General features: G+C 40.6%; 1 protein-coding gene across 3 annotated transcripts in view; it reads left to right on the top strand.

Annotated features, from left to right (window-relative positions):
• The first annotated feature begins 4,319 nt into the window (after positions 1-4,319).
• The window catches only part of KIF25 (kinesin family member 25), a 41,801-nt gene continuing 22,288 nt past the window's right edge, over positions 4,320-23,832 (top strand). Inside the window, exons 1-8 of one of the 3 annotated variants that reach the window (XM_052806143.1) lie at positions 4,320-4,427; positions 5,165-5,230; positions 9,261-9,377; positions 11,308-11,446; positions 13,567-13,671; positions 16,483-16,586; positions 17,822-17,910; positions 19,447-19,489. In XM_052806143.1, the coding sequence (XP_052662103.1) occupies positions 4,353-4,427; positions 5,165-5,230; positions 9,261-9,377; positions 11,308-11,446; positions 13,567-13,671; positions 16,483-16,586; positions 17,822-17,910; positions 19,447-19,489 (738 nt within the window). In that variant the 5' untranslated portion in view covers positions 4,320-4,352. The remainder of the gene's footprint in view (positions 4,428-5,164; positions 5,231-9,260; positions 9,378-11,307; positions 11,447-13,566; positions 13,672-16,482; positions 16,587-17,821; positions 17,911-19,446; positions 19,490-23,832) is intronic. The other 2 variants (XM_052806145.1, XM_052806144.1) reach the window with 2 other exon arrangements.

The raw sequence follows: 23,832 nt of genomic DNA, 5'->3' as shown, positions 1-23,832 counted from the left end.
GAAGGTAAAGGAACCACAGAAAGACAGAAGTGCTGTTCAGTAAGTTGGAAGGAAATGACTACCAGGACCTCGAGGCATGGCTGAGGAGAATCCTATCCATGTTTTGAGTCTGTAGCTTTTGACTGTGAGAGCAGCCTAAAAGAACTTTTAATTTTGAATATAGAACGTGTAGTCTAGAAGAAAAAGGAAACAATCCATTGTCCTTCTGTATGGTAGTCCCTCCATCAGAGGAAGAGCAAAGAACTGGTACAAGCAAAAAGTGACTTACTTGATGAGACTATAGTTGTTGCAGCTGTGAACTGTCACAGAAACATTCATTTTCCAGGCTGAAGTAGTCCAGGGGTTGCGCGGGAGGAGCTGTGTACTACACAGCAGTGGTAACACATTTTCAGTGGGAAAACAAATTTTGAGCTATGCCTTGCACAGTTCAGGTCAGGTTTGCTAAGTGAGCAGGGCAGGATGATGCAGTTGAAAGTGCAGCCAGCATGTGCTTTGCTTTAGGGACACAAGTTAGAATCATAGAATCATTTCGGTTGGAAAAGACCTTCAAGATCATCAAGTCCAACCATTAACCATGCCCCCTAAACCATGCCCTGGAGTACCCTGTCCACTCGCTTTTTGAATACCTCCAGGGATGGTGACTCAACCACTTCCCTGGGCAGCCTGTTCCAATGCCTGACAACCCTCTCAGTAAAAAAATTTTTCCTAATATCTAACCTAAATCTCCCTTGCCTCAACTTGAGGCCATTTCCTCTTGTCCTATCTCCAGCCACCTGACAGAAGAGACCAGAAGAGAAGTTGTCATCCTTCATAGCATAGCTCTTGATATTTTAATTGATGGTGACCCTTATGGTGATAAGTGTGTGAAATTATGTTTGCATATGCAGCCAGGTCTGCTGCTCCCAGCAAAAACTCTTTTAATGATGTTAAACCTCTGTCAAATTCTCCCTTCGGCACCCATCACCCATATACGCTGCTTTCCAACTGCATTTACATACTGTTTGTAATACGGTCTTGCTGGTAATTGCGGAGAAGGCAGGGAAATGAAGAAATGGACAAAGTCCATAGTATACATCCTGTTTACTGAAATAATGAACGATATACTAGATTGTACAGATTGCTGTTTGTAGGTCAAGCAATGAGTGCACAAGCAGCAGAATAAACAAGATCGTTCTTTATCTCCTAATTCAATTAGATAACATAAGAAATAGCCATGATAAAAAATGAGCTTCACCAAGAATATTCTTAAAACACACATAGTAACTCATGTATTTAATAATAAGAATGGTAAGACGTCTGACTGTTTGTCCTGTTTTGTGGAATGACCTGCTGTCTCAAATGGTCAGTTAGTGGCTGTGCGGCCCAGAAGGCAAAGCCTCGTGGATTAACAGCTGGGAGTCAGCCGACTTGTTTCCCAGCTGTAATGGCAGGGAAACTCCTTAAGGAGTCCAAAGTGCAATAGAGCTGCTCAGAGAATCTCAGTTTATTCTAAGGAACATGTGGATGTTCAGAACTGACCCACAGTTACTGAAGCAAATGTCTTGCTAAAAATGTGGAATGAAATACTTAGAGCTTCACTGAATAATGTTTTAGGAGGTTCAGATGAGAGGCTGTGTGCAGTACAGCAGCCTCAAGTCACTGTCTGCCAAGTGTGGTGAAAGCAATCTCATATGGGCAGTAGAAGATCCGCAGGCGTACCACTATGAATCTCTCCGTGTTTGGCACAAGAGGGATAGCAACCTTCTCTCTTGCTATCTTTCACAAGTGCTTTTCTACCCATTTTGTTTCTTGTTACTGCCTTTGGGGATGCCATAATGGACGACTCGTACCAGAATGCTGAAGCTGGGAGTTGCAAGTTTGGGGGAAAAAAACCAAGATTGTTCAAAGCAGAGAATCAGTGTAGAAAGACGTGCTGGAATACAGCCTTGCAGCCTTTCCATAAGATCGCTGGATTTTATATTTGTTTCTTGCCTAGATCTCACTGACAGTTTTGTTCCCTGCCCATCAAGCAACTTCTCCTGAGCTTCGGAAATAGACAGAAGATCCCAAAAGAGAATTGCTGCTGTTATGGTGAGTCACACATCATATTGTGGGGTGGGTTTTTTTTGGTTTTGTTTTTTTTGATACAGATGGGACTGAGTTTTCAGTACTATCTGACTTTCAGGTGTGCATAGAGAAATGACTAAATTAAGAGTAGTCCAGGGATGCTCAGTTTTGGGTTACTAGTTCAAAGTCAGAGTGATAGTAAACTAAGTCTTCTCTGTTACGGCCTACAGAAACTGGATTCTTAATCTCAGTGGGTGAAACCCACAGTAGGGGAGAGATCAAGCATTACACTTAAGAGATGATCCTTCTGAGATGAGGCTGAGTTACACTGGAAAGCAACATTGTTCTGATTTGATAGCTGCTGCAGGATAAGCATTGCATATAAAAACCACAGCTCTGTGTCAAGAATTGTGAGTCACTCCCCCCCAAGCTACTAAATACTCTCCCCAAAACCCCAAAACCACTGAAAATCCTGTCTGCCTTACTTAGTGCCAACATCTCGTTCCATCCTCAGTATTGCAGTACTTTGGAACTCTCTTTTTTTTTTTTTTTTTTTTTTTTAGCCTAAATCCATTTGTCAGTTTTCATTTTTCCACCAATGCAGAACTAGTTGCAAGGATGAACTGCTGAGGAGGTTCCAGTCAGTTTTTTGTTTTTTTAAAACTGAGGCTACAGTTTATGGGAGGAAGTAGCAGTATCACTGAAGACAGTTGATAGAGCTGCACAGGGATGTTTGGTTTGGTCTGTGATAGATGGGCAGCATCTGGGTTCCTCTGTAAAGGATTGCTATCCCTCTTGTGCCAAACACAGAGAGATTCACTGCTGTATGCCTTTGGATTTTCTACTGCCTGTACGAGAGCACATTCACCATGCTCAGCAGACAGTGATTTGAGACTGCTGTTTTGCGGAACTGGATTCCTCTAGTGCAAAAATAGTGTTATTTCCCACTTCCAAGAAGCTGACATGTTTGTATCTGGCATGCTTTCACATTTAATAGCCAAATAGTATTACAACTGCTTTCAAGATAATGTTGATCTTTCAGTGCAATACAATAGAACACTAAATATTACTAAGGTATGTCACATATTGGCCTCAGAAGCCTTAGTGTGAGACCCCCAGCCATAGCCTGAATGAATAGCTCCTGTCTTGGGCAGCATCTTCAGCCTCCAATACCAGCTGGACCTGCAGGCTTTGTCCATCTCCTAAGACAAGCCCTTGACCCTGGCTTTTTTCACAGTTACTAAATAGTTGCAGTTGGAAGGGACCTCTGGGTATCATCTAGTCCAGGGTCAAAGCAGGGTCAGCTACAGCAGGTTGCCATGGCCTGTCTCTGGTTGGGTTTTGAGTATCTCCAAGGAGGGAGGCTCCACAACCTCTCTGGGCAATCCATGCCAGCATCTTGACAACGCTCACACTGAAAAAAAAAAACCCCAAAAATGTACTTTAAGTTCAGATGGAGGTTCACATGTCTTGATTTGTGCCTAATGCCTTTTGTACTGTTGCTGGGTGCCACAGAGGAGGGTCTGGCTCTGTTTTCATACTGTCCCATCAGGTATTTATCCATACGCATCAGATATCCCTCAGCCTTCTTTCCTCTAGGCTGAACAAGCGCGGGCATGCTCTGTGTAACATATGTTCCTATCCCTTAATCTTCTTTGTGACCTTTTTGCCTTAGACCAGCTGCTTGGGAGAAATCCTGTGGCCAGTATAGGAGCTTGCCCTCTGTTGTGGCGGCTGAATGCGGGGCCTGTGCCCCTGTCCCCAGGAACTGAGGTGAAATCTTCCACTAGCCTTACACCAGCCTTGGGAGCCCCGGGCTTGCCTTCTGCCCCTGCGCTCTCCACCCTCATCCTCGGCCTCTGAGGTGACTTATCCCAAAGGACGCTGCAGACGGAGGGCCACCTCCCGCCCCTACTCCTCGTAGGGTCGCTCACCGCTCCGTGAAATGGAGGGGGCAAACGCTCTCCCTCACGGGCCCGAGGGGCACCGCCCCGTGCCCCCCCTCACTGCGAGACGATTGGTGGGCCACCCTGCCACTCACGGCCGCGCCCGTTGCGGCCGGCCTCGCGGCGGAGGGGCGGCTGGCGGGCGCTCCCGTGGCCCCGCTAACGGCCGGAGCTTGGCGCGCGGGCAGGGCGCGAGGCGCTCGCCCAGCCAATCGAAGCGCTGGGGTGGGAAGAGGGCGGGTTCCCGTCACCATGGCAGCCGGGCAGCCACCTCAGCTGCGCTTCTCATTGGCCAGCGTGGCGGGCGCGGAGCGCGGGGGCGGGCGCGGCGGGTGCCGGCTGTGGCAGCCGGCGGGGAGGATGCGGGCGCGGAGCGGGCTCGACCCGGGCTCCGTGTGGGCGCAGCGCCTCGGGCAGCTGGAGCGGCGGTTGCGAGTGAGCCCGGCGCCGGCGGGTGGGGGGCGGTGGGGTGGGGGGAGAGCTGGTCCGCCCCGGCCTCAGCGGGGAGGGAGGGGGGGGGGGCTGCCGGGCGGGGCTCAGCGCCTCAGCCCGCTGAGGGCGGCGGTACAGCCCGGCCCGGCCCGCCCCGCCCCGCCCCTTTCCCTTAAAAGTCTGTTTCTAGGCTTAAAATGCAGGCGCGAATCCTAAAGGCAGCGGCCGGCGGGGCCTTGGACCGCAGCCCGGTGCGGGGAGAGTCTGCTCCGCCGGGGCTGGGGGGGGTTCGAGCTGCGACCGGCCGCCGGCCCCGCACTCGGGCGGGAAGGGCCCCGCTGCGGATCCCCCCCACACACACACTCCCGCGCAGCTTCGGGAACGGGGATTCGGGTGGGCCTTTGTAAAAAACTGAAACGGCGGTTCTCCAACGGCCGGCAGGAGGTCAGGCGGTGGTTCTGTAGAGCAAAAGCAGTGGAAAAGTTGTAGGTGTGCAATTCCACGTAAGCGGGCAAAGCGACAGAAAATACAAGCGACCGGGGAAGGTGAAGGGTTCAGCCTCGGGTTTATGTGCCTCTAGACAAGTACTGTGCTGAGGAGATTGGGGGCAGGTCGTCCTTTGATTGTGGAAGGCAGAGAAACAGAGGAATGTAATAAAACTATTATAACGAAATAACGTTCATCAGACTCATCTTTATTTCATTTTTACTTTTGGGGTTTGGCGTGGGTTTTGTCCTTAGACCAAAGAAGAAAGAATAGTTGTCCTGGAAACTGAAAATGCTGCTCTTCATCTAAAACTTGCAGAGGTAACTATTGTTTGATTTTCCAGAAAGAATTCTTATGAAAATAGAAGAAAAAGACACTGAAATCTGCCTTCCTATTTTCAAGTTTGGCATTCTTTACCTGTTAGGGAAATCTGTGAAGGGATTAAGGCTCAGCGTTTTTTGGTTTTTTTTTTTTTTTTTTTTTTTTTAGATCAGCAGTAATGGTAGACTGATTAAGTAACTAGAACTTGACATACATTTAAATAATTGCTATTGTTTTAAATCCACAAAACTAAACTGAGGGGACGACTCTGTGAGCTTTAAGTATGGAATATTGCTTTCTGCTTGCAAGGAGAGTGTTTGCCTAAAAGACAGGGGTAGATTTTGAAGGAAAAATTTTCAGACATAATTAGGATGATCCTTTAAAAAGTCCTGTTCATAGAGTGCAGGAAAGACATCTCATTATGAGCAGACTTACCAAAGATGCCCTATTGCATGTCTTCACAGCACTAGCGTTACACTTGTCTGGAAAAGGCAAGGTACTGTTGCAGAAGTCAGTCACAGAGCATACAGCAACAACTGGATGCCCTCATTTCCTTATATCCTTTTACAGAAAGATATGTTGTTCCTAGACCATTATTGAAACAAGGAGCAGCCTGTGATATGTTTGGGGTCTTCAAAGGTAGGATTTCAGAGATTTACAGAATTTTGAATATTGATCTACACTGTTAGACCAGAGCCAGCTGCGAGTATTAGTTGTGAAAGAGACGGTTAGCTAAGAGTTTCTAATCTGGGCTGAAAGATTAAATGGTTGGGTGACCTCAGGAAAGCCATTTGCCCTCCCTCTGGGTTTGTTAACACCTGTGGATAAGAGTGGGTTTAACATTTTTCAAAGCCTGACTGGAAGCAGATGGTACATCTGAAATGAGTTTTGCTAGGTATACAGAAGAATACTGTAATTGATTCTGAGAAAATGTTTCTATTATTTTTGTTCTGCTTTATATTTACTAAAAACCTTAAGTATTTCAGCTGATTTTTTTTTTTTTTTACTCTCACAAGAACAAGAAATAAATTATTCTAGTCAGTAAAGTACAGCAGATGTAGGAAGAAGTTACCCGAGTGCTAGATGATGAAGCCTTGTTTTCTAAATACAGCACTGTTTCAGTTTATTGCAAAATGTGCTAGAAAATACAAGCACCTACGGACACATGAAGAGCATGGCAGTCTTACCACCATCACCATCAGTCAGAAACAATGTCAAATCATTCATAGAAATACTTTGCAATTAACCTTGCACTGATGTTTCTATTCAGGCAGTTGAAATTGGAATTAAATGCACTGAGAAGACTTTCGCTTCTACGTGGTTTATTTGCCCCAGCAATCTGAAAACATGAGCTAAACTGACATCTATGAAATAGTTTTACCTTAATGGAAGCGTCTCTATTAAAAAGCACACTAATTTTAATTAGATTAATTTAAGGTCATGCATTGTTGCACTGTATCTTCCAGTATCTCGCCAGCTATGCTGGTGAAAAAAGCTCCTGCCCTCAGCTATCAATCACTGACCCTTCAGCTCTGCTGGTGGAGCTGCCTGAATGATTGAGCTGTAACAAGTTCAGTCACAGTGACCAGGGTTAACAGAGGTCTCATTCTTAACTTGTAAAAGTTAATTGGATTTGTTTTGGCTGAAGTGAATGAGGGAGCTTCGGAGACAAACTTACGAGGACAGCCATAAATTAGGATTTGTAGTGTAAATGTTTGTTTATAGGTTGCATCAATGTAATAAAAATGTTACCTTTTGCTATAGACCTTCCCTTGCTTATATCCTTAAGACAATCATCAATATCAGCACTGCCACTGTTTTCTGCAGCCCTGTGTATTACTAGCCTAGCAGCATATTGTAAGGGTTGTTACTGAACATAAATCAGATTCTTTCTCCGTAGACTTGCTTTTGCCTATTTGGAAATGTGTTTGTCTACCTGCACACTCCTTGCTTTTGTTCACAGTCCTTGAGGTCCTGATCCTGCAGTCTTCCAAACATAAAGCCAAGTCTGCCGGAATGGATACGACTGCAGATTTCACTTTGGAGAACACAATTAAGTAGTTCAGTTTTACTTCTGTTTATAATAAAGCTGACTATAAAAAGTTTTATAGTCAGTTTTTTGTTTCTCATGCATGAGCACAAATTTGCAAGTTCTGGCATACAAAAAATTCTCATGAATACTAAAACTATTTTAATGGAGAAAACCTCAAAACCAAGGCAGCCTTTGCAATAAAGATAAACTTGATAGTGGAAGTGGTGGGAGGTTGACTGCAATGAAGGTAGAATCGACCATTCTGCTTTTATTGTCCATGTTGAGAAAAATGGGAGAGCCAGTGGGAACCTGTGCAGATGGTAGAATACGCATTCCATGTTAAAAGTAGGTTTTAACGAGCTTAAGCTTACTTAACAACAAGGCTTGAGTACTGCAATTGATTATATATATGCTTAACTTTTCACATGTGATTAGAGATACTGATTCTGGTGAGCTACTCTTACGCATTTTTGTCAAGAATGTATGTAAACATTGCACTTGAGTAACAGGAGTCTAGAAAATCCTCAGAGTAAAAGAACATAGCAACACTGTATAGTATTGGTCTTAATTTCTAGGAGCCTGTAACAAAAAAATGAGAGTTTTCTGAGGTAATCTCATCCTGCTATTTCTTTTCCACTAAGAACTGTTTATATTAGTGCTAAGGTGTTGTATAGCTGTGCAGGACCTCAGGCTGCATTTGTAAATAGAAAATGCATGCTTTGTGAAGGTGAGAAAGTTGGTTTAGATAAGTGAAGTACTTTTCTTGGAAAACATAATCTTTCTTTATTCTAACAGCTCCAGGACATCGTATTGTTGTTCTTGCAACAATCTGTAGCTAAACTGCGATTAAATGTTTATTCTTTACCTATCATTATCAGATGATTAGAATTAAATCAAATCCATTATGTGAGTAGATTTAGCTCTTTCACATTGTTGTACTCTTCTGTGATCTGTGAATTTAAATAACAGGGAACTGCAGTCACAGAATTTATGGCCTGAATAAAGTAGCAACTAAGTCTATGCTAGAGACAAGTGCATTCCAAAAATAAGAAAAGAGGCTATTAGTACTGATTAAGGAATGATAGATGTCAACAGGTTGCAGGGTAAAGTAGGTGAAGAAGCTGCAGCTCATTTTAAGCACCAGGACTGTCAATAAATGATGAAAATTCAATTTTTAATATAATACAGATTCTGTCACATTGCAGAATTTCACAAGTACCCTATAGAGATTTCTTTTTTGCATTCTTGCCTGTAAATGTTTAAAGTTGCACTATTTCTATTTTCCTTTTGATTTCAACATCTCAAAAAAAATTTGGCCATAAAAATTACTTTTGCATAATGGGTAATTTGAGGTTATTAGAAAGCATTCTTCTCCACATCCTTTAAAAATTGCTTTGGTTGCTTTGATCTCTGAAGACCCAGCTTACTGCTTTATTGGTACAGTTTTGCACCGTTGCAACTCTACTGAATGTAACGGAGTTGGTGTTGGCAGGAAGCTAGAGCAATGAACACTAAGTTGGGAGCCCTGTATTACCATCTCCCTCAGGAACTTAGCAGTTAACACATGTGTATGTGTGTCCTCCTTCTGTTTCATGTCCTTTCAGAGAGCTTTCTTCATTAAATGTACCTACCGGAAGACACTTACACCAGCTATGTAACCAGCCCTTTTCCCTAAGTGAAGGCACGGCTTTAACCATTTAGATCCACCTCAAGCATAAGTAAGGGGTTTTAGGTACTGCAAAAACATTTTCGTATTCTGATGCTGAAGTTTACCGCCCTAAGGAAGTAGAATATTGTGATGTTAGCCAGTTAGCTCAAAGTGATCCTTCACATGACTCAGAAAAATGTAAAAGAAAAGAATTTATGTATTTACAACATCACATGTAGTCAGGTAGTTGAGTTACAAATGTTTACAGGGATGAAGGGGACAGAATGCAACAGAAAACATGAGCACTTTGAAGTGATTTTTTTAGGTGATTTTTTTTTTTTTTTAACAGTATCAAGGGTTGGCTGGAAGAAGCACTAATGAAGTATTGCAGCTCTACTCTGCTCATGGCCAGCAGCAGAAATTGCAGAGGAGTTCTGTTGTAACCCAGCTGCATGGAGCAATAAAGGTAAAGACATTTAGTAATAATGTAGGCATAATCTGTGCCCTAAACATTTACATGCTTATTGAATATAGTAAAACCCAGAAAATGGTCAGATATGAACCTGATCTATGGCTTTATTGTATTCACAGCAATGCTTGCAATGAAGTGTAGCAATGCCTGAGTTAGCTTAAAATTTATAGTGGTTTTGCTGCAATAGGCTGCAAAGTCACCTGAGAAGCTGGTAAAAGTGGCGACTCCTGAGCTCCGGGATCTTATGTATAGGCTGCTATCAATACCTGAGCTAGATATTTTTGTAATCAAAACCTTGCAATCCCTGATTTGACTATCATGTAGACATCCCCTAAACCTCCCCCCCTCCATAATTGTGATATACTTTCACTGGATAGGCAGATCCTTTAAAAAAGCATTGGAGAGCTCCATTGATTTCACTAAGTGTTCTGCTGTGGCAGACCTCACAAGAGGGAGTAGTTTGCTGTATGCTCACTCAGGTTGTCTTAATTTTGCATTGAAGAGGCTGGAACTGTTCTCCCAGTACCAGTACCATAACATTTTCCTTTGTCGAAGTACTTATTCCTGAAGTTACTCCATAGAATAGTGAGTTCCTTTTAGGGACACTAACAGTTGTCAGCTTTTCTCAGGGCAGCACTGAATGCCTGCACAAAATGAAAACTATCTCAGGAAAGAAATTTGATGCTTAACAGGCAGAAGGATGTAGCTTAATTGTAGCATAGTTGGACTAGACAATGGTTGTAGGTCCCTTCTAAGTGAACTATTCTGTTCTATTCTAATTACAGTGATGCTGCTCAGTAGATTTTGCGGTGGTGTTTTACATTTTAGGTTAGCTAGAATGGCAGAACTGCTTGTGATGCAGTACCAGTGGATTGAGATGGTTTACTGTCAGAGATGAATGAATGTTAGGAGAGAGCAAAGCTCTCCAAATAAAAGTCTAGATTAATGGTAATCCACTACCTGTAATAAAAAAAATATATATACTACTTCCCAGTTATATTCTGTGGCTTTTGAGAGTGAGAAATGCAGTGATTTTCTCCCTTTAGCTCAGATTATTGTTTTATCATTGAAACTAGTTGATTAATTCAAGGTCAGTACCACAGTTGGAAAAATAAAATGCCACTGAATATGTGACACTTCGTACCAGGCTGACTAATGAAACGTCACAGTGCTTCTGTGAGATACACAGTATTGTTAAGTTCGTCTTACAGATGGCTTTACATATTTGTTCCAAGACTTAGATGTCAAGAAGTCTACTAATCCTAAAATCAGGTCAATTTTTTTTTACTTTATTTGGACTTTTAAGTGAATATAAGCCACTCTTATAAATGTTTAAAAGTCTCATCATGTATGTTATGCTGAGTTATATCCATAATACAAATACTTTTCTGAACAATAAAGGTTTCTGATCTTTTCAAAATACATCTATTTTCACAGGGAGACGTAGAACTGGCTTATTTAATAAATGACTTAGAGTGAAGCTTAGCAAATACCTCCTGATCAAAGTGTGGAAAATGAATGCAGTAAGGGATCTACGAATCACAGTTTTTCATTGTTAATTCTGGATATGTCTTAGAATCGGACAGAACACACACATGTTCACACACACTTATTTTTGTTTGATGAAATAAGAAAGAGACTTTGTTATACCTGAAGCTGTGTTATGGTCGAAGTATGTACCATAAGATGTTAAGGATCCATAAAGTCTTGCTGAAGCCTTTAGGAAATGACAGTACTAAATATCTTGCAGGATCCTTCTCTAAACATACTGAAAGATGTATTCCTGAAGACTTCCTTCCATCAAGTAGAGGGTTCTTCCTGACTTTGATATCTCACCATAATTATTTGTGGTGGTGTTATATTGATTCTTCCTTAAGTGCTGTTTTTGTGTCTTTATAATGTGTTTTTTATTCTTGCTGAGAAGAGGCTTAAGCAAGACCTGAAGAGCCTCCGTTCATTTGCTCTTGAGCTTTCAAAAGACTTTCAGCGTCAAAGCAAGACTTACCTTTACCAAGTTTTGACAGCAGTCCAAGGGATACAGCTGCAAAATGAAGCAATGCAAAGTAAGGCTCCTTGCACTTATGTTTCAAACATGTAACATCAGCAATGTCATTGTTAAATGTTACTAACATTAAAAGGTTGAGTTTGATTTTTGAGAAACATGTCACTGAAACTGTAGCACTTGTTTTTTGTTTGACATTAGATCATCAAGGAGTTCTGAAGCATTAGAAAGAGTACAAATAACTCTGCAGAGGTTATGGCTGATAATTTGGATTTAGCTTTTGTGTTGATTGCAGCTGCTACTAGACTGCTGCTGAGTTGTCTCAGCTATAACATTTTCCAGCTGAAGTTCTCAGGCTTGTTATCTTGACCATTTTAGAATAGCTGAATAAAGAATGTGTTACTTTAGCTGAAATTTGTCTGCTTTTGACTGTACCAGAAAAGAACTCGGGTGATTTCAGAGATTTCTGAAAATACTGTCTGAAATTAGGACAGACTGGATTTTTAATATTTCTGTGCATTTACGGAGAAAATTTTACTTCCAAACCAAAACCAGTTCCACTCGCTAGACTGTAGATAATAACACCACGTGGACTACTGTTTCGGCATTCAGGCCCTTCCTTGTTCATGTGTACGTATAAAGCAGACCCTGCAGAGCACTGGTGCTCTCTGCCCTCATTGCTGAGGACTAAGTGCATTGGTCCTACACCTGGACCTCCTGGCATGGATCTTTGCACCTGCTTTCAATGTGCTTGACTGGTAGAGCTCCTATGAGGCCTGAGAAGCACAACACATACGGAGCTTAAATTGTTTGAAGCTTAGCAGCCTGATGAACTGACAACAAATACACAAATTTATAATCAGAGTCTGTGTGTGATGCTCTGATATCCGTGTGTTGCCATTTAAAAGGTGCATTTTCCTCCTGCTTTACTTTTTGGTTGAAATACTTAATTTTGGGACTGATTTGATTCTGATGGGACTACTCATGCCAATAGCAACAAATAGCATTCTCAGTGATGGGTGTTTGCAGAACTTGTCCCTGTATGCTAGGTACTAAGTTATGATTAAAATTGATTTAATTACTGTATTATCCACATAGAGAAAATGCTTAATCAAGTTGTCTTTATAATCAAGTTGTCCTTAAAACGGAAAAAACCGAAGTGGAAAATTAACCCTAGGTAAAGGTGAATGTTTCCCTTATTGAAGCAGGGGGCTAAATGAACACATAGGAGGTTGGATGTGGTACTTGAATTGTTGTGGTGTAAATAAATAGTAAGTAGTCCTGTTGACTGTTCTCAATTTGCACTTCGTGGTGCATTGTTCTATGGAATCATAACCAGGATAAGCTTCCTTGCCTATAACAAAATAGTGTGTTGGTACTTTGGTGGATGACTTATGTTTTTAATTTGGCCGTTTTTCAGTTCTGTGTCAAATGTTTTAGATGGATATTCTGTTATTAAGGTTAAATATGACAGTCAGAATTGCCACCCTTAAATTACATATAATCTTTTATGAACAGAAGGCCCAAAGTATGTATTCAGGAGATAATACATGTTATCAGTTTAATCCTAAAACAGAGACTGAAAATGAGGGAGAGAGTTACAGAGGAAACATTCAAGTAGGTTAATTTCAAGGCTGTAGTTGACATGCAGCAAACTATAAAACTTTCATGTAGTAACTGAGTAGTCCCTTGCTTAGAAATATTTATTCACAGTCTGAAAACCAGGTTATTGCCGTCTTTCCCACTGAAATTTAAATAGTAGTAATTCATAAGAGAGAGAAGTGCCCATTATTCTTTTGTTATAGGCCTGTTTCCCTCATAAACAAAGCTGCTATCATTTTAGCAAAAATACTGGCCACCTGACTGCAAATGATACTATTGAGGCAGATGCAGTAATTCAGCAGATTTGTGGAAGGGTAGGAATTTCTAAAAATTTAATACGACTTTTTAGATTGCTGCACCATGCAGGTATTATCAGAAAGAGGAAACGACAGTATCTGTGTGTGCAGAATGTATTTTCAGAGAGGTGAAACCACTGTTCTCACTCCTTGGCAAGGTGGCAGGTACTAAGGAGCAAAATCTGTCCAAGTGAGTATGTGACAGAGGAGGTGCTGCAGGTTACTGACATATTTTGTGAAAGCTGCTGCAGCCCAGTGGCTTAGATATCCTTTGTGGTTCCAGGACGCTTTCTCTCTGGGGTGGAGAAGAGGAAAAATTGGGTCAGGCGCTTATTTCCCACTTTGCCAGTATGCTGGCACCTACGTGCTGTGCTCCTCTTAGAGAAAGGTGAGCTGTGCACTGTGCTGATGACTTGTATTTGTGAAATGTGAACAACCATCATCTTTTACCTTCAACAGCAGAGTCTCACCAGCTCAGCTGCCTTTGGAAAAAGCCTTTCCTTCTTAGTGTAGAGGAGGAGAGGGACCTTGGATTCAGCAACAGAAATACTGCAGCAGCCCAAAGAATAATTTTATACCCCAGGACATAAAACACAGCTGAATTCAAAAGAAGTTTTGGAATTCAGTCTCTTACATCGTAGCTGCTTATCCTAGAAGGCATGGTCAGATTGACCTCCTTTTTAAACTGGAATCTAGTATGGAAAGAAACTTTAAAAACCCCACCCCAGGGAACTCTGGGGGCAGCTACACATCCATATCTGAGCTAGGCTGTGGCTGTGCTAGGTTATGCTCCTCCTGTTGTTCATATCCCTGCCATGGGCCTTTCTGTTATGCTGCTATAACTGTTTGTGTGACCACACACAAAACAAATCAGGGAGCTGATCTGGGACAGAAATTACTCAGCAAGAAGGATTGCTTTTAGACCTCCATGTGACTGTGGAAGCAGTTGTGCAAGCACAGCAGAAGGTTTGGTGCAGCACTGAATAGGAGGGGATGAAAAGCTCCTTAACCAGGACCGTCAATTAAAGAAAATTACAATCCTGAACATGTTTGCAAGCCATCACTCTTCTGCAACTGTTAGTCTGGTTATTGATGAAGATCCTAACTGCACTCAGTGACATTTAAACAGAAAAATCAGCATTCCCAGCTCCCAGAAAGTTTCCGTATAGGTCAATGAGATAGGCAAAGCATGGGGGAAAGGGAAGTCTATAATGGCTGCAGGCACGTAGTGACTACTTCTCTTGAATAACGAAGAGTGGATTATTAGTATTTTAAAACAGATGCACCCAGTGACTGCCCCTAGGTTGTGGATGAAAATGTAACTTCTGAACAGCTTGCAGCTGATGCCAAGCAGAAAACTAGGAAAATGTTAAATAAGTGTTTATATTTACAACCATATAGCTCCACTTTCAGAAAAATTAAAAGTTCAGAAATAATTTATGCATTAGGAAACTTGCTCTGTGGACCTTCTATTAAAAAATTTTTTCTGTGCTGCACATAAAGTTTTACAGAAGACGGACATTAAAACTGATGGTTCACTCTTAAAATATCAAAATACAATCTGCTAAATGCAACAACTTGACTCATTTTCCACTGTCTGCTCAAAAGCTCAGGTGTCAAATTAGGAAGACCCAAGGTTGATTTCTGTTTTCACAGTCATCTTCACCATAGGAGGTCTAATTAGAAAAAAAGAAAAAAAAAAAGAGTAATTAGGGCCTGTAACTGGATATATAATGTCCAGTAGGCTTCTCAGATCCTCATGAAGAGACCACTTAAATATTGAAACAAACTAGTATTTTCTTTCTTTCAAGACTGGAAGAATGGAAGAGTACCCTTAGCACTATTGCTTTACTGCTTATTCAAGAGACTTCAAGAACTGAAAGTGTGTGTACACAAATTTATAAATGAAGATACTTATTATGGAGATGACTTAAATAATCAGTGGATTCCAATCTTGTATTTTGAAAAATACTGTATGATTAGGGGTCAGTGACTGTAAGAGTTGCTTTTGACAATTTATTGTAACATATTTGCATGTGATTCCTCAAACCAAGACATACTAGTGTTACTCCACATACAGGATGCAAGAAAAGGATTTTTCTTAGTGAAACTCCTAGATTTTGATTCCCCAACTATTAACATCGTTTCCTCTGCATGCATGCACTTGTGGAGGAACATTATGAGCTGGAGGTGAACAGTGTGGGTATTACAAAAATAAGATCTGAGAAATCTCTAGTGTAGACAAATGTCCCTTGAAGTTATCTGATTTTTGAGTCTATACCAAAGAGCCTAAATCATGTGTGACATGCTGAGATTTTAATTCTGTTCCTTTCTTTGTAAGGTAGCACGTACTGAGGCTGGTGGTCATCCTGCTAACTCAGCTCTCAGGCCATAGTTTTGACTGCCTGATACTCTACATCCTCAAACTGCTCACTAATTGCAGGGGAGATGGATTTCCCGCTGGGGTTCCTAAAAGCTTGCTTTTTACACAAGTTTACAGTCACGTTATGTGCCTTCTGGGCTGTATATTTGTTTTAGGCCTGCTCAGTGTTAATGTAATTGGGCTGAAATAAAACCATTTGTGAAGTTAGAAGGCTTTCACAATGACCCATATTGCTCTCCTCAGTTTTGTGAAGGAGACTTCCTGGGGTTCCAAAGATCAATCTTTTTTATGAAATCCTACCCATACAGTGAATGCATCTATCTTAAAGGGAAACCTTATAGCTGTTTTACAGCATTCCTAGCACTGTAAATGAGGCTGACAATAAATGATAGTTCAACTTCTTGTAAAGTTAGCTGGCGTGAATCTAATAATCTGCACGTATGGCATGAGCCTTGCAAGTGACAGCACCTTCTAGAAGCAGGTTGCTTCAAGTTTAGGTTTCAGGCTTCACTGACAGATAACATTACTCTAACTAAAGTGACACATTTGAACTGTTATTAAATAGCTTGTCTTTTTGATCATTTTTCAAGATTTCACATGTATACTTGTGGTAATTATCTGTAACTTTTTATAGCCATTTCATAGCAAGAAGTATGATGGGATTTTTCTGAGGTGTCTGGTAAATCAGAAACTAACCCTCCTAATTAAAGTTTGGTAGAAGTTAAAAAGGTTTATGCTTGTATTTCATGAGGTGCTTCTGGAAAACTCATTTTGTAAAGTCACAGAGTTTAGTTCTTTGAAACAGCTTTCTTCTAGTGTTTCAGATAAAAGCTTTTGATCTTGAGCAGTCTCTACAAGAGGTGACGGAGAGATATGAGAAAGAAAAGCAAAAGAGGAGAGCTCTGCATAACAGCTTAGTTGTAAGTATATTTAATGACAGAACATTTTCTTATTTTGTTGTAATTATGCCCGTAATTTCCTCACCAATAAAACTAAAGAATATATTTTTCATGGATATATCACCTCCTCCAGTTGTCTGTATACAATGCATTTCTTTGCTGAGGCACGTTTGTCTTACAATAAACCCCACCCCATTCTTTTTACACAGGCATCTGCCAAATGCACCCGTGCAACATACTGCCCTAAGGAGTATCATCCATTTTGAATAGTGGACAAAACCTGAGTTTCTTCATCCTCTTCTCTAAATTTGCAGCTTCTGAAATTGTTTTAGAATTCTTAAAATTGTCAACTCGAAATTTCAAAATGGTTGTCTTTTCTTTTTCCATATATGTCTAGCTGTATCCTGCTCAGCCATTAGTGATGGTTCATTTGGGATTAATTTTTTTTCCTTTTTGTACTTTAACTTTTCCTCCCTACGCGCCCAAATGACTAGTTTTGGGTTTCCTGATTCAGGACCTGATTTTTAGAAACACAAGCCGCCTTCAAACAAAATTCTTTTAAGTTTTTCTACCTGGGGAAATGAAGCTCTTCATTAAAAAGTACTTACCTTCCAAACTCTGCCTTGCATTGCAGTTTACCGAAAGGATATTCCCCAAGGCAGTGGGGAGTTAATGCCAGTGGTCACTAGTCATCACAGGTCAGCTTGTTTTCACTAATACAAAATGAGGAGAACTGATCACCAACAAAAAGGAAGGAAAAACACGAGGTTAGATAAACTGAAGTCTGAAATGGCCTGCAGAGAAAAATCAGTTACTGGCTTTTTAGTCATGTATGAACACACAGTGGCGAGGCAAAGGTACAAATGTTTTATATTCCACGTCTTGCTCAGGGCTGGTGGAACAGAAATGGAGTGTGTAATCTCGTCTGTTGAGTTAACATAGGTGTCTGAAGAAGCTCAAGTAAAGAGGAAGGAGACTGAAGAGGGAAAATGGCTCAGACTGAAAGCCTTTTTTTTCCACATAGACCGGAGAGGCCTACACCATTCCAGAGCTCTGAGGAGCTCATGCTTCCTCAAGTACTTTCTCTAATTCTCAAGGCAAATGATATTGATACTATTTTTCTCTCCACAGAGTCCAAGGCTGTGATGTTGTAAACACCTGCTTTCCTAAACAGGGTCATGTCCGCTTCACAAATTCCAGTGTATTTGTCCTCTCCAGCAGTTTGTGTTAAATACCTCTTAATATTCTAACCCTAGGAGCTGAGAGGAAATATCAGAGTCCACTGCAGGATCCGACCATTACTACCTTTTGATACTGCTGCTGGACATTCAGTATCACAAGATAGGTAATTTATTTTGGCTGTGTTAGATCTTAGCTGACTCATAGTTAATATACAGAGAAAACAATAGTTATATGTATGTGAGAACGACTGTGTTCTGGATTTTTCTGTTTTTATGTGTGGGGGGAGATGACGATGGTATCGTAAAAACTAATTGCTGTTTCCTTTTCCTTCTGCTGCTAAATTGGCTTTAGCCAATCTCATCCCCTTGTCTAAAAGTATGTCCACCTGAATAGAGAGCCATAGCTGTTCTGCCAAGCTAGGATTATCCCTGGCTTGGCAGAAGTAACACAGCTGCAATCAGTTTAGAGTATTTTCACTATCCTATACAGTAGGATACTGGGATACAGTAATGTAATAACTGTCAGAAGTCGTGGGTAGAGAAACAGACTCAGCATTACAGTTGTTTTGTAATGCTATAGAACAGATTTGCTGTCAGCACAAACACTGGTAATTCTATTTCAGCATAATTTGGCTCTGCATCCCTAATTTATAATACACTTACTGTAACTGAAGTGTCAAAACATTCCAAGATCCAAAAGGAAAAGAGGGATTAGGTGCAAGTATGTGCTATAACAAGCTGAATTCTCCATAGATGACTAACGTGAAAGAAGGTAGGGATTGAAACATACACAAACAAAGAAAAGGGGAAAACTAGGTGGGCGGCTAGAAACCAGTAACATTATCATTTGCTCTGTCAGTAAATAACTGACATGGGGCTTTATTTTACTTTTGCTGGCTGGTAATTCTAAAAGAGCACATTCAGTGTTTTAAAGTTTATTAATTTTTGGCAAATCTTTAAAAAAAATAGAGAATTGTTTTAATTAAAACAACATAAAAAATAGCAGACAAGAAATTTCAAGGAGCCTGAAGGGGAAACTTAGCATTAACCTGTGCTTGATATACCTGGGAAGGAACCCACTCACTGTTTTTGTTGCTGTATGGAATAGTGCAATCATGTGCTGAATTGCAGTGTAAAACAGGGTGGACTGGGCCAAACAAACAATCGTTAAGACTAACTGTTCTTAATATATCAAAAAGTAATTTTATATAAAACTTAGTTGTAAAACTAAGGACTGATTCTCAAAACCCTTACACACATTGAATGAATTTATATACCTCAGCAATCCCAGTCAGTTTTTGGACTAGTAATGGATGCAAGATCAGGGACAAATACCTAAAAAGAGGGTGTTTTTCACTTTAATGTTCTAAAGTGAAAGCCTCTTGTTACAAGCTCACATTACAATCTCAAAATAATAGAATGGCTTGCATGTGAATTAGTCGTAATTGGGTTTGTTCTAGATTTCTTTTTTTAAGCAGATTATTTTGCTTGATTGCACCATAATTTGTTTTTTATTCACAATTAACTGTGGCGTTAGTATGTACATGGGGTACAATAATAATGGCAATTCTGAAACATACTCGTCAGACAATGTATAGTTCACAGACGTTTTGAGCATTGACTTTCCTCAGCTAAATGGAACATTTATGGTTTGAAAGGTACCTTTTTTTCCCTATTGGCTTTTTTTTATTTTCTTACAGGCAAAGAAACTCTTCTGAAAAGGTGGCATATGCAGCTGATGATGTGAGTATTTGATGGTGAAATTCAAAAGCACATTCACAGATACTAGGAAGGAGAAACAAGAGGGACATGTGAACCATGGGTTTTAAAAAAAATGAGGTACTTCCTTGTCAATTGGTGCACAGCTTTGATCACCCATGGGTGCAATAGCAGGTGACTCGTGCTGTTTTCATCCCGACTCTTTGTAGTAGTAATAGCTCGGCACTTCTGCTGGTGCAGTCATGCATGAACCAGAGGTTGTGTGTTTGCAGTAGTCAAAGCGCTGCAGACTTTTTGCAGTCAGTGCCTTTGAGCCACTTGTATTTGCTGTAAGTATTTCTAAAATTGTATCAGGCTTTTTTCATTTTATTATTGCAACACAACTAATGCGTTAGGAGAGAAATACACCTCATGAACCACAACAGCCTACATGGTACTGCAGTCAAGTATGTTAAAGTGTCCTGGCTTAGATCCATCAGAGGAAGGAGAATGAGCATTGAGGCTGCAAATCCAGATGACATTCCAGCATTAACTGAGGCCATTACCAAGATATAAAATTTAAAAAGGCACAGTAGTGTGAGCTAAGGTCAAAGTATTAACTTGGGTTTTAATTTTCTTAGCTGCCATAGTTCTTAGTTGGCTGCTTGCTGCTACATGGTGATCAGCCAAATTCTCTTCTATAGTATAGTGCTTAAAATATTGCTGAAGTGACCGACAGTGTGTTATGCATTTAAATCTCCCAAATTATAGCTTCATTAGGCAGATCTCACTTGCATAAAGTGGATACTTAGAGAGATATATATGCAATTAGGAAACTAATGGAGCACATGAAGAGTCAGCTAAGAAACAGTAAATATGTCAGGAGATAAAAAACAGGGATCTGTAATGGTGGACAAAGTATTCTGGATGCCATGACCCATTTATTGTACTGTAAAATGCCACGACCATTTCTGACCTGTTAAATTTTATTGCATGAAGATAAAATTAGATAATGTTTAGGTTTTGGATTATTTCATATAGATATCTGATGTACTACAGTATCTGTATGTTTACAGGCAAAGCAGTGTCTGCTTGCTTATGCCAATTTATGAATTTTAGTTGGTATGAAACACTGACCTGGTAACCTTCAATATGCTAACCTGTTCTCGTGTTTAAAAGTCCTTATGAAATATTCCAGGAAAATAAATGTATGCATGCACTTGACTGTAAAATGAAATTTGCAAGATACTAAGTTCCTGGTTTTGGAAAGCACAACATTGACTTCAAATGTTTTATTGGTTTGCCTTGACATTTATTTGGTTAAAATGCTTTCTAGTTTTGATCAAACACCTTAAGTCTTTGTGTTAGTTTCTTAATATGAATTATTTTAAGAAAAAAAATATTTTTGTTTAAAGTATGCAAGTTCATGAGGGAGGATAAAAGCACAACTGACTTTTTACAAAATGCAGTCAATTTAGATTAATCTAACAAAAGTAAAGGAAGACAATGTTTATTGCCTACTCATTTTGCTTTTAACAACTGAAGGTGTTACGCTTGTGGCTAGGATAAATATGCAATTTTCAGATGAAATTATGGGACTTGTTATTGAGCAACTTCTTAGTTGCAACGCAGTCAAAGCTGGTATTTCTGGAAACAAGTTAACTATTTTCCAGACAAGTATTTATGATTTAAAAGGAAATTTTGTATCAAGGTGAAGGAAGACTGTCTGTGGTAGAGGTGCTGATTTTATTAGTTTTGCATTTTAGATCATGGCTGTCTTTCCAGATTTTTCCCTGAAAATAGTTTATATGTGTAACATAACCAGGCAGTTAGCTGCCATGATCATTTAAGAGCTAATCTGTGTTAGAAAGCAGAGCTGCATTTGAGAATGAGAGCCACAATGCAGTCCAGCACACATATCGGAAACTATGGTTGGATCTTCTGGACAAGCTTCAGCTTGACATTGTTCCTGGATTGGACTGGAGCTCTAGTAATATGCTGATCTGTCTCACCTATGCTACAACTTTGTCATGTTATAACTAGAATAGGGAAAACATCTGCCTCGTAGTGAAAGACCACAACAGAAATTGCAGTATAAAGTAGCTTTGCTTCTCTTCTGCCAGGAGCTGTGTTAAGACTTCCTTCAAACTGTCTTTAGATAGGCTGAACTGACACTTAAACAGAATGGTTGTGTGTCTTTTTGTGAGACAGACTACACGAATTCCATTTAGTCTTTGAGTGTTTTTTCTTTTGTTTATTTAGAGATTTGTATCATTCTTAGAAAGACATATGTGATCTTTTCTATAATCTTGCTCATCTTCTCTGGAGAATCATTATTCTTATTCTAAGTCTAAAAAAGGCTTAGGATTTTACTGGATGTACAGGAGAATATTTCGTTTCAGTTTTTGAGCTACTTGAAGATTTTTTGAAGTTTTCTTTTTGCTTTCCTGTGTATGCCCAGCTTCTCAGCGTAACAGTAACAACTGTCTGAGCCTTTGTTCTGAAGCCTGTTGTGCTATAATGGTGGAGAGTGAGTACACACTACACATCAGGTTGAACTACTCCACGTAGACAGGACACTGAGCACCGCCAGTATCATCACTACCTGAGAAAATGAGTAGGTGAGGTACTGAATACTCAGACTCTTCTTTGTGGTGACAGGACAAGGAGGAATGGGCGCGAATTGAAATACAGGAAATTCAGCTTAAACACATGAAGAAGCTATGGGGGTAGTCAAACACTGGAACAGGTGGCCCAGAGAGGATGTGGACTCTGTCTTTGGAGATACTCAAAAGCTGACTGGATACAGTCCTGGGCAACCTGCTGTAGCTGACCCTGCTCTGAGCAGGGGGTTGGCCTTGGTGGTCTCTGCAAGTCCCTTCCCACCTCAGCCATTCTGTGATTCTGGTCTAGGATTCCACCTGCTGCTTTTCTGTAATTTCGTCCATCTCTGGCAGGCTGTGCTGTGTGCGCTAGTGAATAGAGGTGTCATGTTTGAATGAGTAGCTGTGTTTTCGCCTGGATTCACAACACCAAATGTAGACAGTTAAATGAGGTGTGTGATCGCTCCAGATTCCCCTTGAGGTCACTGAAGAAAAGTAGCCACCTCCACAGGGAAAGTCATTCACCTACGATTGGAATTTTAATATGTTTGTCTGTCTCCACAACTACCTACGCACCTGAGGCACCTGCCCTAGCCTAATACCTGAAGCGATGTTTGAATCTGACTTCCTTTGGCACAGAGAAAAGAAACTGGCTGCCTCTACGTGATTAATTCCTTTCAAATAATTTTGAGGTTTTCACTTGTGAGTAGTTGAGAAAAAGGGGATGGCAAAGAGGATGCTCTGAATATCAGGAAAGGTGCAAGATTCTGCTGTTTCTTCAAAACAGGACTGGGAAAACATGAATTAACAGAGCCAAGACCCTCCTTTTCTTGGGAGATGATTTTGTAATAGATCAGATGGATGTAGCTATAGCAGTTGGAGACATTATTGCTCCCCAGTTGCTTGTCACCATCCCCAGCTAGAGGTTTCTTCCTCTGGTGCTTACCCAGTGCAGGGAATCCTTTAAGCTGTCCGTGTCAGCCTCAGTGTTATGTCAGCCAGTTGCACTGAAGCTGACAGTGAAACTTGAGCAGTCACAGTCTCCCTTACACTGGCTCTGCTCTGGAGCAGTAGTCTTGGGAAAGGGGGCATAGCCTTCAGCAGATATGCAGTAACAAGCAATAAGAAATGATAATTACCACAGCTGGATTCTGTGATCATGTCTATATTCACTATTCCATATAACTCATTTAAAATTATTTCTCTGCCTTACTGAATTTCACTTACCAAACTGCTCCCCAGGCTTGGGAAGTCAGGCTTGGGTATCAGGACAGATTGTGAATATTTATGAAGTATCCTTTTCTCATCTCCATGATTCATATTGCCCTGAAAGAACTCAGACTGGGAGTATTCTGTGACTCTGGGGTAAAAAAAGGGTTCTTCAGTGTACACGTGAGACAGCTGTATGGATTTCATAAGCACTATTTACAGGGAAACCTGATGAGATTCTGTAGGCCAGCAGCCGTAGTGGATATGTTAGGTCATACTGATCTCCTGAGAAAGGAAGGTCATTACAAATGCTCATCTGAAACTTCTGCCTATTAACAATTCTTTTGCTTCTATGTTATGCAAATAGAGTTTTTTCTGTCCCGTTTCTCACTTGAGGGAAAGCTGGTCTGCAAGTAAATTTGATACCTGAATCAGAAATGTGTTCCATCCTTTTCTTTTGTTGTACTCACTTCTGTACTGCTGCTAGATTTGCCAGTACTGGGATGGGTAACATAGCTCATTCTGTAGAGTGAGTGTTGTCATCATTAGGTTGATAATGATGCACTGGCCTTCTCC

This window comes from Harpia harpyja, chromosome 13, assembly GCF_026419915.1.
Source record: "Harpia harpyja isolate bHarHar1 chromosome 13, bHarHar1 primary haplotype, whole genome shotgun sequence".
NCBI lineage: Eukaryota > Metazoa > Chordata > Aves > Accipitriformes > Accipitridae > Harpia > Harpia harpyja.
The sequence above is the reverse complement of the archived record's forward strand: the minus strand, read 5'-3'. Positions and strand labels throughout refer to the sequence as shown.